The sequence below is a fragment of the Strix aluco genome, chromosome 2 (assembly GCF_031877795.1).
Source record: "Strix aluco isolate bStrAlu1 chromosome 2, bStrAlu1.hap1, whole genome shotgun sequence".
Lineage (NCBI taxonomy): Eukaryota > Metazoa > Chordata > Aves > Strigiformes > Strigidae > Strix > Strix aluco.
The window spans coordinates 36,684,351-36,701,868 of record NC_133932.1 but is presented as its reverse complement, the minus strand read 5'-3'; the positions used below and the strand labels follow the sequence as shown (position 1 = coordinate 36,701,868).

Genomic DNA, 17,518 nt, shown 5'->3' with positions numbered 1-17,518 from the left:
AACAAGAAATAGAGCAAAATAACTTTTTGCTCTTTCATTTCTTCTTTTTTTTCTTTCCTTTTATATGAATTTAGGCATTGAGAAAATTGCTAGATTGAAAAGGCTACAGCTTGAAGTGTGTTGTTCCTATTTTTTCCCAGAATAGAAATATCAGGAGAGTAGTACTGAAGCTTCCTAAAACCTCAACTCTACTGCTGCTGTTCTCCTTTATTGGACTCATTGCTAAATGCTAGGCAGTAATTAAAGATCAGAATCAGCTTCTTTCTCACCACTTCAAATAAAACCAAAGTCAATTAAAACCAAGTGAAGTATTAATTTTTCTAAAATGGTCATTGATCTACTAGCAGGTATATTAATAGCACCTATTATCAGACAGGATGCCAACCAGCTAAAAAATGGATACAAATTTTGACTTAACTTGAATATTAAGTAGTGTTACACAAATGAAAGATTTTGCAGCTCATTTCCTGAGACAGCCAGTTTTTGCTCAGTCCTGCATTTCAAAAATATGCTGCTAAAGTTGATAGATAGATAGCCAATATTATTAACCTGAAAGCATCAACTTAGTAAGTCTCATTCTATGAATTGAAAAAAAAAAGAATATCAAAACCCACTTGCTATTCAGTCGGAGGATTTTAACAGCGCAGATTATTTTCTTTGCATAACTGCTAGAAGGCCTGCAAAAGTTTATCAAAAATCAGAGCTGCATGAAGTCTGGGATTGACTGATTCTTTTGTTATGATAAGGAAAACAATAGCTGAATCAATAAACCTAATTTAAATTTTAATTAAAGATTATTGTATGACAGATTAATTTTTAATCTCACTGTGTTTAACAGTTTCCTTTAAAAAGATTTTTATATTTGACCAATCACACTAAATAATAGCACGAACAAATGTTTGGTTGCTTAAACTTTCTCCCAGTAAGAAAATGAAAGTGTACAAGGTCTACTATCCAAACCCATCATTTGAAACACTAACAAATCTAGCCTAGATATTCTTCCTCTTCCTCCCAGAGCAGGTAAATTAGCTCTGGGCCATGTACACTGTGGGGGTCCTTCAGAGAGGGCTGCAGCACTGGGCCCCTTCAGCTCTTACACTGAAGATTCATAAAACCAGGGACATTCTTCAAAGCATCTGAGCAAAATTTCCCCACCTGCCAAGGGCTATACTGCCTGGATCAGGGCTACAGGCAGGTCCATGCTTAAGCCAGCAGAGAGAAGAGAGGGGAGCTGCCAGATGAATTAAGCACAGGTCCAACCACCGTCAACAAAGGGCAACATCTTCAAGGAGGTGAGCTTTGTCCCAGAGAAATGGCTGGTTGCTTGTTTTCTTGGTTAAAGAACCAGAAAGCAGCTGTGCTGTTATTAGCCAGTGCTACAGAGCTGGACTGGTCCAGCTCTCACACATCCCCATGTCCAGCTGCTTTTTATAGGCTGACGTGTGATAATAGTTGGCCTTCTCTAATGGTAGCTATGACAGTTTCAGCGATGCCATCAGAATTTAGGGCTTTCTTCTGAAAACCATGGAGTACCTCTACACCAGTCCTCTCAGTACTCTTTCAAGTGAAATATAAATCAAAAATATAATCTCTGAAACTAAGATATCTTTAGAAAAACTGATTTCTTCAAGTTGTCTCTTCTAAAAGCAAGTACCACATACCCACATTTAACTTGTTTTCTAGCCCACCTAAAAAGATGCACCATTATGAAACTGCCCAGGCAACCCCACTGAAATGTTTTGTTGCTTACCAAAAATCCAAGTGATTTTGGATAGAACATAATTTCTCTTGATTTGTGTTGCATTTCCAAACATCACTTCTCGCCAACATCTGCCTGGCAGAAACAAGTGCTTTAGCCTGAACTCTCATCTCCTCCTCTGATTTCATAACAGCTAAACCAGGCTTCAGCAATGACATTAGCCACAAACCTAGAAACAACCACCAGAATTCTTTGTGGGTGATTCACAGATTTTGTTGTCAAAAAGCTAGTGATCTTCCTTATTTCCTGAATTTTACAGCATGCCAAGCTGCGTGTTCACACTGTTTTGTCTTTAATCCTGGGTTCACAAACATTTCCGCAGTAAAATTTGACATTTTTATAAAAAGCTCTATGTCAGTAAAGTTCAGGATAGAGCTAACCTTGGATGTTCTGTTCTCTTTGTAAGTAGCATTTTAAGAAGAGGAACAAAAGCCATCCAAACATGCAGACTCAAATTATGTGTTTAAGAGGTCCGCACAGCAAGAGCTGAAATGGATCACATGTATATTTTAATTAAATGTTTATCTCACAGTCATGACAGCACAAGTGTGCAGCAGCTACAAGCCATTACAGAAAATGCTTTTTTCACAGCAAGCGTCATTCCAACTAAAGGAGTTTTTCTCTCAGCCATCCCTTGGCATTAATGCTAATGTGGGATTTCAGCAGTGCCCAAACATGCCTTGTTCTAGTCTCAGTCCTGGTTACTACTGTGTGCTAAATACGTGTTCCTCCAGAGGGTTGCATCTGCTATGCATTACGTAGCATAGAGCCAATACAGCAGTCAGCTATATTTTTCCAGAAAAGATTGGCCATCTTGGAAAAGCTCTCCCATAAACAATGCTTCTACCCCTTTCCAAGGCCAAATGCATTTAAGGTCTATGTTCTCAGCAGTTGAGCAGGCAACCTGCAGAGCATCCAGCTCTACTAATGCCATCTGTGGGCATTACCCTAGGAGGATTGCTGCAGGTGTGTCTTAGTGATTGCATCTTGTGGTGTCAGCCTGAACATTTCGGAGAAGAAGCAGTTCCCATCCAAACTGCACATCAAAGCTGGAGTTTTCAAAAAGACAGGGTTTTATCAAACTGTAAAATTTAGAAGTGTTAGAGGATGCATTTTTCTTTTCTTCATTTCCTACTTGGGATTTATATCTACCTCATTCCCATCTCTGTCTCCCCAGCAATGAGTGTAGAGACAAAAACTTGCTTCTGAGGTGCTGATCTCATTTAACCTTTGGGTTTATGCAGAACAGAGAACAGGAGCTGTTCTACTGCTTTCTTCCCCAAGATGAGTAATGCAGCAGCTCAAGCATCTCCTTCTCCACCCTTCTTTTATCCCAAACTAGATTTTCCTGTGGCCCTCCACCCCTTCATAAAAGGTGAGGGAAAGGGCAGGGGACTCAGAGCCCCTGGAGGAAAAAGGAGTCCCTTTGGCTTCTCTCAGCCTGAGATCATGCTGCAGGAGGCCAGCTATGGCACAGCATGTCTGCACACCGGTGTGCAGCTGGGTGTCCCCTGTCCTCTCCTCTCCTGAGGCTTTTATGACATGTTTTTCCCCAGCAGCAGTGAATCTAGTGACTGGAGAGAGACCATAAAACAGACTGAGCTCAAAGTGCTGTCAAATGCCAAGGTAACCAAACTGGAATATTTGTGTGAATTATATATTTCCTGAGATTCTCTGGAATAAGAATTAAAGATGTTGCTTATGACTGTGGAAAAGAAATAGGAAACCAACAGGAACTCATGCAAAGGCTGTGATTCTTGCTGACTGGTCATCCTCTCCGTTACAGAAGTAAGACAGCTGCATAGGTCCAAAACCATAAAGAGAACTATTAGCCTTAACATACTGCCAGGGGTCTTCTCCACAGCCCCTGCTACCTAGGATCCTCTCTGCTCCATGCCATACCTCTGCTCTGGTGGGTCAAGTTGCTCTGCTTTGTGAAAAATCCTGCCAAGACCCTTCTCTGGTGAGGCAGCAGCAGGGAGCTCAGCTGGACCCTGGTGCCTTTGCTGTCTGCTCCAGGTGTTTGTCAAGTAATAGCAGAACAGGCAGCCTGCGCACCACGCCGGAGGAGAGCATCCCATCTGTGGGCCAGAATTCAGCAGGAAGCTTGCAGATTAATAGCAATGGATTTTTAAAAGGTCAGAACAGGTCTTCTGCTTACTCAGGATTTGCATTTTGAAAGCAGAGCCACCATAGATACAACTGTGTACTGCAGCTTCTTTTAAACAAAATTCACCTAGATCCTCCTGTCGTGGGTACCTGCTAGGAGAAATAAAGAACTTGTGTGGTGCTGATTCCATGTCTGAGAAACCACCAAATCTATAAATGTCTCCCAACAGTCAAACACAGAGTAGGGTACAAAATTCTGGTACTTCATGTTCCAGCTCCACTGAATTGAGTTTCCCGTTTCCAAGGACTGCAAGTGCCAATTCTGGAACAAGCTTCTCTCTCTGGTCAGACACTGCATTATCTGATATATTAAATTTCCCAGATTTAGTTGACAGAAAAATGTAATCATCATCCATTTGAAAAAGCGCAGCTGAAAAAATGATTAAAATTCATACACATCAGGCAGCTTGATTTGCTGGGCATGGCCTGAATATAAGGCTAAATGAAGGTTAAATATTGGCTGAATAGTAATTGCACCATCTCTTTGAGAAGCTGTTTATTGAGAATGTATATGGTACTGTTACCTAAAAGTGGCAGTGCATTTGAGATTGAATCAGAGAAGCTTTTCTGCCTTATGCATGTACCATTTCTCAGACTAAGCTACATGCAGTTAGAAAGCAAAAATCAGATACAAAATACTCAGTGAATGAAGTATATTTAGTTCCTGATAGGAGAAATATTAACCAAGTAAATCAAACATTTCTAACTCAGCATTTTTCCTTCAGAAAATATCATTTCACTGACATTAAAATCTCATACTGGGGGAAAAAAATGTGCATTTTTTTAATATTTTGAAAAAGACTAAAACATGGCCATCTTTTTCTAATTTAGATGCATTATACAATATATCACTTTTGAAGAAGTCAGAATGAAAACAGAATGCTTTGACTGATCCAAGTTAGACTTTGTGTAGAATTTCACTTAATATCAATTCCATATTTTATACTTGTCATATGTTTTCATCTTGTTTAGAAAGAAATAGATTTTGGAGTGTCAGAAAGTCCCACTGATTTGAAACTATGGCTTCCCACCAGCTCAATTTCCTATGCATAGTCACCTCTTGTGCAAATATGACCTAAGAATATATGCTTTCTTCCACGGGGCATGTGATTTTATTACCGTTGATCATGGTCAGGCCAGCCACTCCAGCCCACTCCATGGTAACTTGCATTTTCTGATGTGGGGCTTGTCCCTGGTCCCGTCATCAGCTGTGAGAAAAAGACAGCAGCTACCACAAAGACCTCTGATTGGAATTCACAGATAGCATTAGATCGCAGCCATAAAATTTCAAATATAGTGAACAGCTTCTTGGTCTGATTAAGTAAGAAATGTGAAAATAGAAATACCAAATTGCTCAAATCATTTACAGGAACAAAAGCACCAGTTTTAACATTAAAAAAGGAAAAAGGAAAGAAACAAAAAAAGCCAATGAAAGTTAATTCCTTAAATTCTTATAGGAAAAAACATCTGTCCCCCCTCCCTTCCTCTCCCACTCACACACAACCCCCTCTCTTCAGTCACTGCACCAGAGCCACGAGTGACCATGCTGCGATGTGGCTGGGACGTGGAGAAGACATACACACCTTTCATAACCCACCACACAAGCATGTTGTGCACAGATCCCCAGGCATGCTGAAACACAGATACATTGAAATGCTCACTGGCACCCTTCCAGATCTTACTCCTTTCAAGAGCTTTAGACACAGGATGAGGTAAGTATCCCATTTCCAGGTGTGTTCTGAATCAAGTTATCAGAACCCCTGGGAATTTCCCATTGCTAGCTCTGAATGAGAGGTTATATATATTTAATTTTTTTGACTCAAAACTGAAAAAACCCACTGATTCCTTGTCAGATGTACACAAATACAAAACGGAGGGGAACAATATCTTACAACAACATGGTTTTTGCAACATTTTCCATCAACGACAACTGATGCTTTGGGCTTTACAAAAAGTGGCAAATTCAGGGTACAACATGACTTTTTCCTTTTTTTAGCTTGATTAAAGAGAACAAATTAACTAATATGAAATGTTTCTGACAATAACTTGGTGGCACTATAGAAATTTTATTCTAAATCTCTGTTCTTTTTTGAGGCAATCATTTTCACACCAGGGAGAATTGTTTAGTACAAATTTGACAGTGAAAGTCTAGATGAAGAAGAGAATATACTGCAAGCACCTCTACTGCCTTTAAATGTCAGCATGTCCCTTGTGGCACACCAATAAAACAGACCCAGCAAAGCTAGGTAATTTGCCAAGTCCCACACAATGTCTGCAGGAGAACCAAGGTATCAATCAGGAGTTCTTGACTCCTAGCCTTTTGCTTGTTTTTAATAGCACACATTGCTTTCTCATTCTCCTTAACATCTAAAAATAACAGACTGACAAATCTTGCACCAAATATATTTGCAACTAAAAGGTCATCTGGGCAGAGACCATCTCTCTGCCTTGTAGCACGCTGCTTGGTGATACTTAACAAACACAGGAGCAATGCTCAGATACAAACCTACAAAGTCACCATAGCTTTTTTGAGCACCATACTGGAGTTTCAGACACTAGGTGCATATTCATCTAATTACCTCAATATTAATGCAGAGTATTTAAGTAAAGTTCCCCCACCTTCTCACCCTTACCCCTATGCAAAGTGCAAAAGTCAGCTCTAACTCCACAGGTCAGCACCTCCCCCTTCTTCATAATTCCTACAGCAAAATAGTTTCATTGCGAGCACTGACACAGAGGCTATAGGAATTAATCTCAAGGAGTAGAGAATTTCCTACATGTTTGGTTTGGTGTTCTTACGATACAAATGAACCTTTTGACAAAGTAGACCAAAACCTCTACGGTGATACCTCAGCAGAGGATGTTATGAATAAAGTGAAAGCAATATAATAGAAGCATCTCACATGCACATAGAAATCACAGCTCTCAGCTGGAGACCCCCAGACCAAATTCTGTACTCCTATACCTGAGTGAAACCCCACTCACTCCGGAAGCGGGGACACCACTGCTTTCTGTGCACACTTGAGTCCTCTGCTGCTGAGGTCTTACTCCAGGCTGAACTGGGAAGCAAACTTCCCATGCAATGATTGAAAATGATTGTTCTTATGGGATATCCCATTCAATTTTGTGCAGCAGAAAGTCTCCCTCATTCTGCCAAGTGCCAGCAGGAAATCGCTGAACCTCAAAATCATCTGGACTTTGTGGCTGTTGGCCAAAAAGATGCAGTCAGTAATGGCCCATAATTCTTCCCCCCCTTCGTTTCATTTAGAGTCCTTTTTTTATCACAGGTGTGGAATTTGAAAATAAAAAGTCCCGTTGTAATGAAGACCACCTCAAATAAAACAAAAGCTGAATGGGGCTGTTGCTATGTGTAATCTGAAGTAGGCTGACCTAGAGATGAAAAATCACTGCATTTTGGCCCAAACATGTATTTGATTCCGAGATTCTGAAGCACCCTTTTTCCCCTGACTTTTTAATACCATTTTATTTTTGCTAGCTCCCATCACAAAGTGGAATAATATATGGTAAGAGTGCATGACACAACATATTACTGTGTAAGCTACCATGAAATCTTAAACGAAGTGCACTGTGAGGAAATGCATCAAGTCACTCTGGGTCACCGCACCAAACCCTTGTAGCACTGTAAGACAGTACAAAGCATAAGCCTAAATAGCAGTAGACAGCATGAACAAACTGTAACCTCAAAATAATTGCACAGGATGACTTTTCAAGAATAATGAATCTGGAGGTGGCATCAACTTTGTTATTAATTCTAATCAAAGGTGGGGTTGTAACCTTACCCACATATCAGCAATAGCTTAGGGGAATTATTCTGTCATTTTCTTAGACTGCATGGTGCAAATATTAAGCTTGATAAAACCTTTCATTCTAGCTGCAGGGAAAATTGCTGATGGGGTACACTGAAATAGTGTCCACGCTTCCCGCCAGGCAGAGGGAGCTACCGCAGCCTGTGGTCTGGAGAGGAACAGCCCACGTGTTATCAGGAACCAGAGCACGGTCCCAACTTCTTGTTGAAGCAAATAGGACATAATGTCAGAGATGTGACCAAGCTCTCTACAGCATCCCCACCCCAGCACAGGTACCTTGTAGCAGGAGCCCAGCTGTGTGACAAATTCAGTGCAGGCAGAAAGTGGCTTGGACACTGGCTCCTGCTCACAAGCCGCTCTTCACTCTGTGGCATTGCTCAAGTCTCTGTGCAGTTCAGCTCCTCACCTGTTGAATGGGAATAATAAGCATTTAGAGGATAAATTAAAGTTTTAATTACACTGGTTGTATGGTAACAGGGCTATCCAAAGCAGTAACTAATTGCTGATTTCAGATACATGAAGCTAAACCCAGCACTGTCAGCAGGACCTTTTCTGTTCCCATTTGATAACAAAACAATAAAAATGTTGCCACATTAGCTTGGCTGCCTGAAAAAAAATGTCTCCTTCACTCAATCCCCATAATTTAGTTTGCCTTGTCTGATATAACACAGGCCAAAATTCATCTTGCAACTTGCCTTGCACAGTTCTGACCCAGGAATGGGGACAGGGGAGCAATAGGAATAGTATCCACTGTGGTGTGTGCCTTTCACAGAGAAGTAGCAGCTCTTATGGTGCTGGTTACAGCCCACAAAGCTCTAACTGAACATTAAACCTAATAAAAACCCCACAATGAAGTAAGATGGCAATTAATTTTACTACTTAGGTAACTTGCCCAGCAATCAAGTATTTGCACAACACTCGGTCGTGATTCCCTAGCCTCTGAAAACATAAAACAAACAGACCGTTAGGTCATTAAGACCTAACGGAGAGCTGCAACATATACAAAGGCTCATTACCACTCATTAAAAATGCTTCGAGTTTAAAGAAGTGAGACAGCAGTTAGGGGCAACCATCAGAGGTCTCATCAGCTCACGATGTATTTAAAATACAGTGTGCGGTGAGGTGAACAGGTGCAAGCGCAAGCCCACTGCAGGGTAACCGAATCCTGCCACTGCCATTCTCCCATGCCAGGCAGCAGGGACAGATGGTGTGGGGAGCTGGGGAGCCACCGCACGGGGACACGCGGGGGCAAGTGGCTGCCCAGCCCAGCAGCCACACTCCTCCACCACCCCCGGCAGCCATGGTCCTCTGCCACCCCCCAGCAGCAACGCTCCCCCACCACCGCCCTGGCTTCACTCCATACCCATCACAGCAGGGCCTGGGAGTCCAGCCTCGAGGTATTCATTGGGCTCCTATGCTTCTTCTCAAATAGACCATTCCTTCCAGTTATAGTTTTAATTAATTTAGAATGAATTATTTGGGTCTCTTAATTTCCCGACTTATTTTGAAAAAATCCAATTAATGCTGAGCTAAGTAGCTCCAAAGGCTCCCCAGCTCTCATCTACCCTGAAGGGATCCAATTAAAATGAGACACTAGTCAAAATGTCAAACCACAATCATTTTTAAAGCCATTGTGCAACAGATCTATGGCTACATATAAACCACACAGTTACAGAATAAATCATGCAATACTTGGAAACCTAAAGCCTAAAACGCCCTCACTCAAGATGCAGCCTTCCCTGTCAACTAAGAACATGTTCAGAACTTACAGCAAATAATAAAAGTCACATTTCCTTTCACAGGACAATTAAAACTATGGAGTAGAATGAAACATATGTAAATTAGACCATAATGCATGATAAGGGCTTAAATGCAGAACAGGCAGTCCAGAAGCCCTGCTGACTGCAGAGCTGATGGACCTCTGAGCCAGCACAGGCAGAGGCTGGTAAAGCCACACCATGCAGAACTGCAGAAATCTCTCTGTTCTGCTTCCAGAGACACGCAGGCACACTGGCAATCACTTCAAGGGTCTCTACAACTGTGGCACATTTTAAACTGGAATCCTTGTGATCCACTTACAGATTTTTTCTGTGTTAGCTTTCTCAAACCTTTAGAGAGCATAATAAGGTCCCTCTCATACACAACGTCCCTCACAGGATAAAGTCTTTTTCTTGATTTCAATTTACTTGACAAATCCTAACTCTTTCATTCTAGCTCTGAAAGTATTTTGTCTAGCTGTGGAAAAGAAACAGGTATTAAATCATTGCTGAATGGAGACTAAATTAAAAACTGAGACAGGTCAAAATTTCAGATGAGACTTTGTTTTTAATGTGTTGTAACTCTAACATAATTCATCTTGACTTCTGCAGAAAATTAGCCCCCTCTTTCCCACCGGTCAAATTTTTCATAACCAAAGCAGCAGGATTGCTGAGTACTTGGTCTGAGCACAGGAAGGTAATACTGTTTCAAAGGGACTTAATTTTTTTTTTTTTTTTACTTTATCTCATTGCCCTTGTAATGAAAACTCAAAATTTCCCACTCACTTTGAAGTTAAATTTCAGAGGTGAAGAAAAGGATTAGAAACACACGAGTCTTAGGAATGGCACACTCCTTTGGGGAAACCCATCCAGGGGTCACTGGTCTCGGCATGCCACCAAAGAGCAGCAAAGGAGCTGGTAGGAGACCAGCCCAGAGGGGTGCCTGAGGCAGCAGGGAGACATCGCAACAGCACTGGTTGCTGCTGGTCCTCTCTGCCCCTGGCTGGCTGATGTCTCCCTCCCAGGGCACAGAGATCCTATCAAATATGGCACCCATGCTTCTGGGTTTGCCTGGAAGAGCACTGCAAAAAACAAACGACCCTTTGAGGAAGCTGCTGCACAACTAGTGCATTTCTCAAATGTATAGTGCTCTGTGAGCTGCCAAGTTCTCCCTCTGCCATTTTGTGGGAAAGAAGATCTCCTTTAGACTAAAAATCGCACAGGAAATGTCTCAAGAGATGATTTTGTCATATGGTTTCATGTCCTTCAGCCCTTCCCACCTGTGAAATGAACAGAAAAATGGTAAGATCTTTATATTTCCATTTGTGCATACTTGAGAATTGAAATGTAAACACATCTTGTCCTGCAAAACCAAGAAAAACAAAGGCTTGAGTATTTCTGCCAGGCATAAGGAAAGAGAAATTAAGATCAGTAAGCACAGTAGAGGTACGGTCCCACTTCTGCCTGGCTGTAGCAGGTAGGTACAGTAGAGCAGTTTTCACGCTAAAGCTTTCCCTGACGGTCACCCCTCCAGGGTCTGAGGCGCTGAAGTAAGTGGAGGGAAATGCTGGAGAGGTGATGAAGTACCACAGTGCAATAACTGGTGGTAAACGTCTTTCTAAATGTAATGTTGTAAGTGAAAGAGACTGAGTACCAAGAAACAGCAGTTTTTACCCATCAGAAGCAAGCTATCTGAGCTTGGAGAGGAGGCTGAAGAGAATGAAGAATTTTCTGGAGCAGTTTACATAGCCCTAAAAAAGATTGGAGGCATTAAACTGCCAATATTTGCTCTTCCCAAGACTCTTCATGTGATTTTACATGATGCCAGCAGTGCAGAGAAACAATGTGCATTTCTACAGGCTGCCATTTGTGCCCTCAAAATTAAACATTTTTTAGTTGCTTGATTACCTTCTAAATAACTGATGTGTGGCAGGCTTGTCCAGGGGTTATGTAACTTTATTTACTAAGTATTCCACATACACATACACTGTGCAACTGAATTTTGCCAGACCCGATACAGTAATACATAGCTAATAATGTGCAAATATTTAAAGGAAAACCACCACATTCTCTCCATGTACTCCCATTTTGTTGGCAGCATGTTTTTGCCTCTTAAATTCACTTTTCCTGATCAGCTGTGTTTCTCCTAACACTCCTGAGCATTAGTGTTTTATTGTAGGGCTTCCATGAGTTGTCGGAGATGGGGCAGGTTCTCCAAGTCACAGGTCTCTGCCATGGCCAGGTGTTTCTTCACCCAGAGGACACTGGACTACACTTTGAGCTTGGAACAGCTGCCTCTCTCCATGCCTTTTACCAAAATATAGTATCTTACAGATTTTTTTGCCCTATAGCAGCTCCCAGAGTGAGGTTCAGCAGAGCTGTGAAGGGAAGGTAACAGAGAAGTTAGTCTCTGTTATCTAAATTCAACCCACATATTATCACAATGTCCTTGAGGAGTTTTGCTGATGTTTGTGCATTGGCCACCAGCCCAAACCTCAAAGCAGCATAACTAAAAGGTGGCTCCAATCTTTAGGGGAACCAAGTCAACCTGTGGATCACAGGCTCAGGGGCTAGCTCCAGCAGAGAAAAGTTTTTGTGTAAGTTCATCAGTTAGCCTGGGCAACTGTTGGATATGGCAGTGTGGGTTCGTTACATGCCAGGGAACCAAAGGATGGCACGATGCAAGTCATATACACTCTCAATAAACCATCTGAGACTCGGCAGCAGGTGAGTTACTGGTTGATGAAATATAGGAATAAGAACTGCATTTAATAAAGAAATGTTAATCTTTGTTCACAGACTCACCACTTGTGAGAAGGAAGGGGCATCAAACAGGTTACACATTGTAGAATTGCTTTCTAAGCTCAACCTCATATAATGTCACAGACCTATTTCTTTTCTGGCATATGTCTTTTTACCATCACTTCTCTGCCTATATGAACAAATAATTAAGAGTTTGGGAAAGCAGTGGGTCCTTATTACAGCACTTCTTCCTTCTCGGTTACAGGAATGACCTGCCAAGCTCGAAGTTCATACATTACGAGTGAGATCCTGTGGGGTTACCGTTTCACCCCTGTCCTCACTCTGGAGGATGGATTTTATGAAGTTGACTACAACAGTTTTCATGAAACATATGAGACCAACACACCAGTTTACAGTGCCAAAGAGCTGGCAGAGATGGCCAGCCGAGCAGAACTGCCCCTGACGTGGTCTGTTTCTAGCAAGCTGGACCAGCATGCTGAGCTGGAAACAGAGGAGGAAGAAAAGAATCAAGAAGACCAAAACGAAAGAAACGGTGATGTGGCAAACTTGGAGAATGAATCCAAAGTGTAGAACAACTGGAGGCATAAGGGACAAACCACCTCCTTGATCTTTGTCTCTTTTTTCTCTCTTTTCTTTCTCGGACATGTCTTTTTTTTTTTTTTTCTTCCTTATTATCCTTAATTCCAGGAAAATAAATACTTAAGATGCGGAATATCTACCTGCCCAATTTAAACTCAAGAGATTCACAGACTAAGCAAAGGCGTGGGTTAAAGCTGCAATACCCATTATCGATGGTGGAATCTCTATCCCCACCCTGGCAATGACTGCTGGCTTCCTCGGCACCTCTCTGAGTTGAGACCTCCAGGTTTATTCACATCAACAACAAAAAAAACCCAAAACAATGGAAATATATACAAGGGATTTAAAAGGCAAGACTAATTAATGCTCATCAAAGTAATGGGCCTTGTCTCCAGTTTTTACGTATTTCAGAGCAGTTTCACATACTGAGTGACAAGCCTCTATGAAATGGGCCTTGCAGCTTTAAGACGAAGGTGAGCAGAGGGATCTGCAATCCAACACAATACTGTACATATGCCTTATGTAATTACTTTCTCTTTATATTTAGTAATAAATACCGCATGTACAAAAGTACTGTAGTAAAGAACTTCTAAATAATGTACATAGATGTGTAATTAATGTAGGTTTAGAAACAGAGTTCTAGAAATATTGGGATGCAAAAACTAACTACCCATCAAGTAGGCATTTCTCTTCTAATATTTGGATTGTAATATTGACTTTTTCCCCTATATCTGTGGCTCTTCTAGTGCATGACATTTTCTTCAGTGTACCAGACTGGCAGCTATTTAGAGTACCTCACTGTTTGCCAAACAGATCGTTTCACTGACTCTAAAAAGCCATAAGTCTGGGAGAGGGCAGGGCAGACAAATTGTAACATAATTACTGATATACTGTGAAAATGTTTACAAATAAGACAAACCATTCCTGGTTATTTTTTTGGCAATTCATCCTAAAATTTAGGCTGTGGCAAACTCATGGCAAACCAGAATTTCCTGTATACTCTTAACATAGCAAGCATGTTTCATGTGGAACTATTATCCTTTATGTGCAATATTTAGGGAAACTTCTCCCTTCTCCCCACCCAAACCATGGGATTTCAGCGGAGTAGTTTGCTACACAAACAGTACAAGCCATTGAAAACCGAACGTTGCACCTTAGCAAGTAGATTTTAGCTGCTCACCTGAGAAGGAAACAGCTGAATTTCATCTGAAGCCATAATCAATGAAATTCATTTGTTGACAGCGCCAGTGCTTGGCCGCTCCTGCAGAGTCACGGATGGTGCGACATCCCTGGATATATGCTTCAACAGGGTTTATCAGCTAAACACACGGTTCCTGCCACCCGTGCTCAGAAGAGTGGTTCCCTAATGACTTTCTTCACCTTAGGCTAGCTCCTTGGCTGTTGTAAATCAGTGTAAATCCTGTGCATTCCAACTTGACAACTTTAAAATTCACTGGGCAGTGATAATTTGCATAGCTTACACGACAGCGCTCACACGGGCAGGGAAGCTGATGTGTACGGTGACAGTTTCACGGACATGCCCCCTAAGGGGCTGCTCACACGGTGCAGCATTGCCCAGTGCTAAGGATCACTCAGTCAGGCCCAGCGTTCATAAAATACTACCTGTTGAAAAGAGATTGTGTTGCTTTTGGTGGGTTTTCGCTCAGGCCCATCAAGAGCAGCATTTCTGTCAGCGAAGAAGAAGCTGCAGCCTTAATTTTGTTTTTTATACCTGCCTACTCCGGAAAGGAAGAATACACTGAAGAGAATCTGAAGCATTTTTGTACAGAAACATTTACCTTAAAATAGAAGAGAAAAAAAATAACCTCAGGAGAAACTTAGTGGGCAGGTGGAAATTTTGCACTGTGATACAGCTTTCACATTAATTTCACACTTATTTTCAATTTTTTTTGTGGAAACAACTGCCCCTTGCTAATTTTCACAGCATGTAGCTAATCAGTGGGGTTTCTGCAGGTCCTCTAGCTGTGCTTCATGCTGAGGTGGGCAGAGTAGGCTGTGGGGAAAGGGTTGTACACCAGGGACTGGCAGATCAGGCTGAATGGAAAGAGTTTTTTTGTTTCAGCTCTGAATGTTTTCCCCAGAAGGCTTTCACAGAGCAGCATGATGTAAGGAATGGTGCAGAATATGGATTTTTGTTCCCTCCACCCGGGATGGCTGATTCTGCCAACTCGGTAAGAGTTACTTAAGTTTTGTGAAATAACACTCGTTTTGCTACAGACCTTTCAAAGCCCCAGCATCAGCAGCTGCCAAGTGCTCCAGTTCATCCATCACAAACCACCCATAAGGCTACCCATGAGGGGTACTTAGAGTTTTTAAGGAAGGGTGGCTCCACAGCTCCCCTAGAAGACTGAAGCCTTATAGCAAAGGAGCTGGGGAGAGCACGGCATCAGTAGTGACGAGCCACCCGCGTGTGTTAGTCCTAGCGAAAGGTGCACGAGCTGAAAGCTAACCATTCCTCTGAGGATAAACCTGCTTTTTGCTCTTGTAATTTACTGGGCCACTCTATACTTCATTGCTGCAGTTTAAAAAAAGTTTGCGTTAATTAGAACAGCAGCTCAGGGCCCTAATTAAACCTTTTTTGTGTCCTTTAGCGCAAAAAAAATAGACTTTCCACCACTGGGGCATGCGCATGTATAAGCTATATTTTTGTGAATAGGGCACTTAAAGCTTAAGGTGTGTGTGTTCGTCTCTTTCTCTCTCTCCCCCTGTATTTTATTGTCTTTGGTATTAATGTAGTACGGACTGTAAAGTTTATGAAATCTCATTTTTGTAACATAAGCTTAAAAAAAAATAGAAGCCTCCAAAGCTTTCAACGGGGAAGCTTCACATAAACTTTGTACTAGAATGTCCCTATCAAACACCTCTATTTTTCTACAATGATTGATTAAGCAGTTTAACAATGTATTTTGTGTCAATGATTTCGATTGAACTGGTAAAAAGACAATTAAGAACTGAATGCTGTTAATTAACAATGGATTTTCAAGCCGTACATACTGAGTGGTGTTTTCATTAACAGTAACTAACTTAACCTGGGAACTTCATCTCCTAACCCTAAACAATATACTGTGAAATATCAGTGCCCTATGGGAATATTTTTGGCAAATCACATTTAAGGAACATGAATAATGCAACATTTTAATATAATTGACTACATAATTAATCAAGATCTATTACATCTCTGTACACTTCACTAATACATTTTGATGTCTTTTTCTCAGAGTATCTTGTGATTTCCAGAAGCAAAAGAATTTACAGAGATAAATGTGAGCTCTCAGTAATCTGCTGCAGCTCTTAATTCCTTCTGCCAGTGAACAGAAATGCTGCAGAGGTGCTTTGTACAGACTTCGTGCAGTGTTACACAGTCCTCTCTAGCTCCTTCTTACTTTTTTTCCTTTTTTTTTGTAATAGCACACTAATTGTTTCTCCCCTGCCCAAGCTTACAAACCAGATCTTTCAGATGTTGATAATAGACACACAGACACACTGTTTTTAATGGAGCAACACAAATTTATACTAGGTGAGAATTTGACATTCAGCAGATACTTGAAGCTCTGACTTATTATTTAGCAATAAATACCATCTTACCAGGATTAAAATAAATTTCAGAAGTTATTTCAAAATAGGCATCAAAAAAAGCAAACACTCTCTTAGCAGTGTATGGCTGTTATGATCTAGATCTTTGTGCTACAAAACCGTAGTTGTTGGCATTGATGTGAGCCAACCCAACAAATTTAACTTCTGTGATCAAAGTTGAATGTCTGCTTCTACAAAGAGCCTTGCTGTGAGCATGCAGGTAGAGAGGATTTCACAGACTTGAGTCAGAGCTCTGCGCATCCCTTGCAAGGCAAAGGAAGGAGGTGGCATGCCAGAGAAGGGTCCCCAGCAGGCAGCTGCCAAAACAGGTGGGACAAGGTGCTGGCAAATGCAAGAGGAAAACTCTTGAAGTTAGCTTCAAACCATCTGACAAGACAGGTTCTGGATTTAACTCTGGTGCATGGAGGTGCCCATATCTGGGGTTGCCTGTGTTTCTCCACTGGAACTAAAGAGGGGAAACAGGCCTTCCAAAACCAGGGAATAAATCCCTCTTCTCTTTTCAGCCACAGGGCAGAAGTTCTCACTTTGCTGCACGGAATTGGGCTACATAGGAGAGGGAAGACCTGGATTCAATGCTCTCTTCAGCCCAGGAGGTTCAAAGCTACATCCCACTTCTTCCAGGAAACTAATCCTGCCATAAGAGCTATGGCAGAACCCCAGCCCCTATGCCAAGGGCTGACTGGCTCCTGAATTCTCCTGCTAGCCCAAAGAATCTTTAAAATCACAGAATCACAGAATAATCTAGGTTGGAAAAGACCCTGAAGATCATCTAGTCCAACCATTAAAATCTTGTGTTTTTAATGGAAGAATGGAAAATTCCTCATTCCCTGGGTCCATAACAGCCTCCAACCTGTCGATCAGGGTGCTCCCTGGCTAAATGGCAGACCTCTGGCTGAGGAAGGCACAGTGCTCAGGTTTCTCACCTCCTGAGCCAGCACAGCCAGCAGTCACCCGCTATCTGCAATGCAGCCTTTGCTTATGTTTCTGAATGCAACTAGCTACCGTTGTCTCCTAGCAGGGCAAATCCCACAGGGCCTGGGTTTGGTGTG

The 17,518-nt window shown here is 41.7% G+C and overlaps 1 protein-coding gene across 6 annotated transcripts in view; it reads left to right on the top strand.

The window, feature by feature from the left end:
* KCNJ6 (potassium inwardly rectifying channel subfamily J member 6) overlaps positions 1-17,066 on the top strand; it is a 173,139-nt gene extending 156,073 nt beyond the window's left edge. For 4 of the 6 annotated variants that reach the window (XM_074814366.1, XM_074814364.1, XM_074814367.1 and 1 more), the window contains one exon: positions 12,520-15,862. In XM_074814366.1, the coding sequence (XP_074670467.1) occupies positions 12,520-12,845 (326 nt within the window). In that variant the 3' untranslated portion in view covers positions 12,846-15,862. Of the gene's footprint in view, positions 1-12,519; positions 15,863-16,972 lie in introns of those variants that run through there. The other 2 variants (XR_012621902.1, XR_012621901.1) reach the window with 2 other exon arrangements.
* The last annotated feature ends 452 nt before the right edge of the window (positions 17,067-17,518 follow it).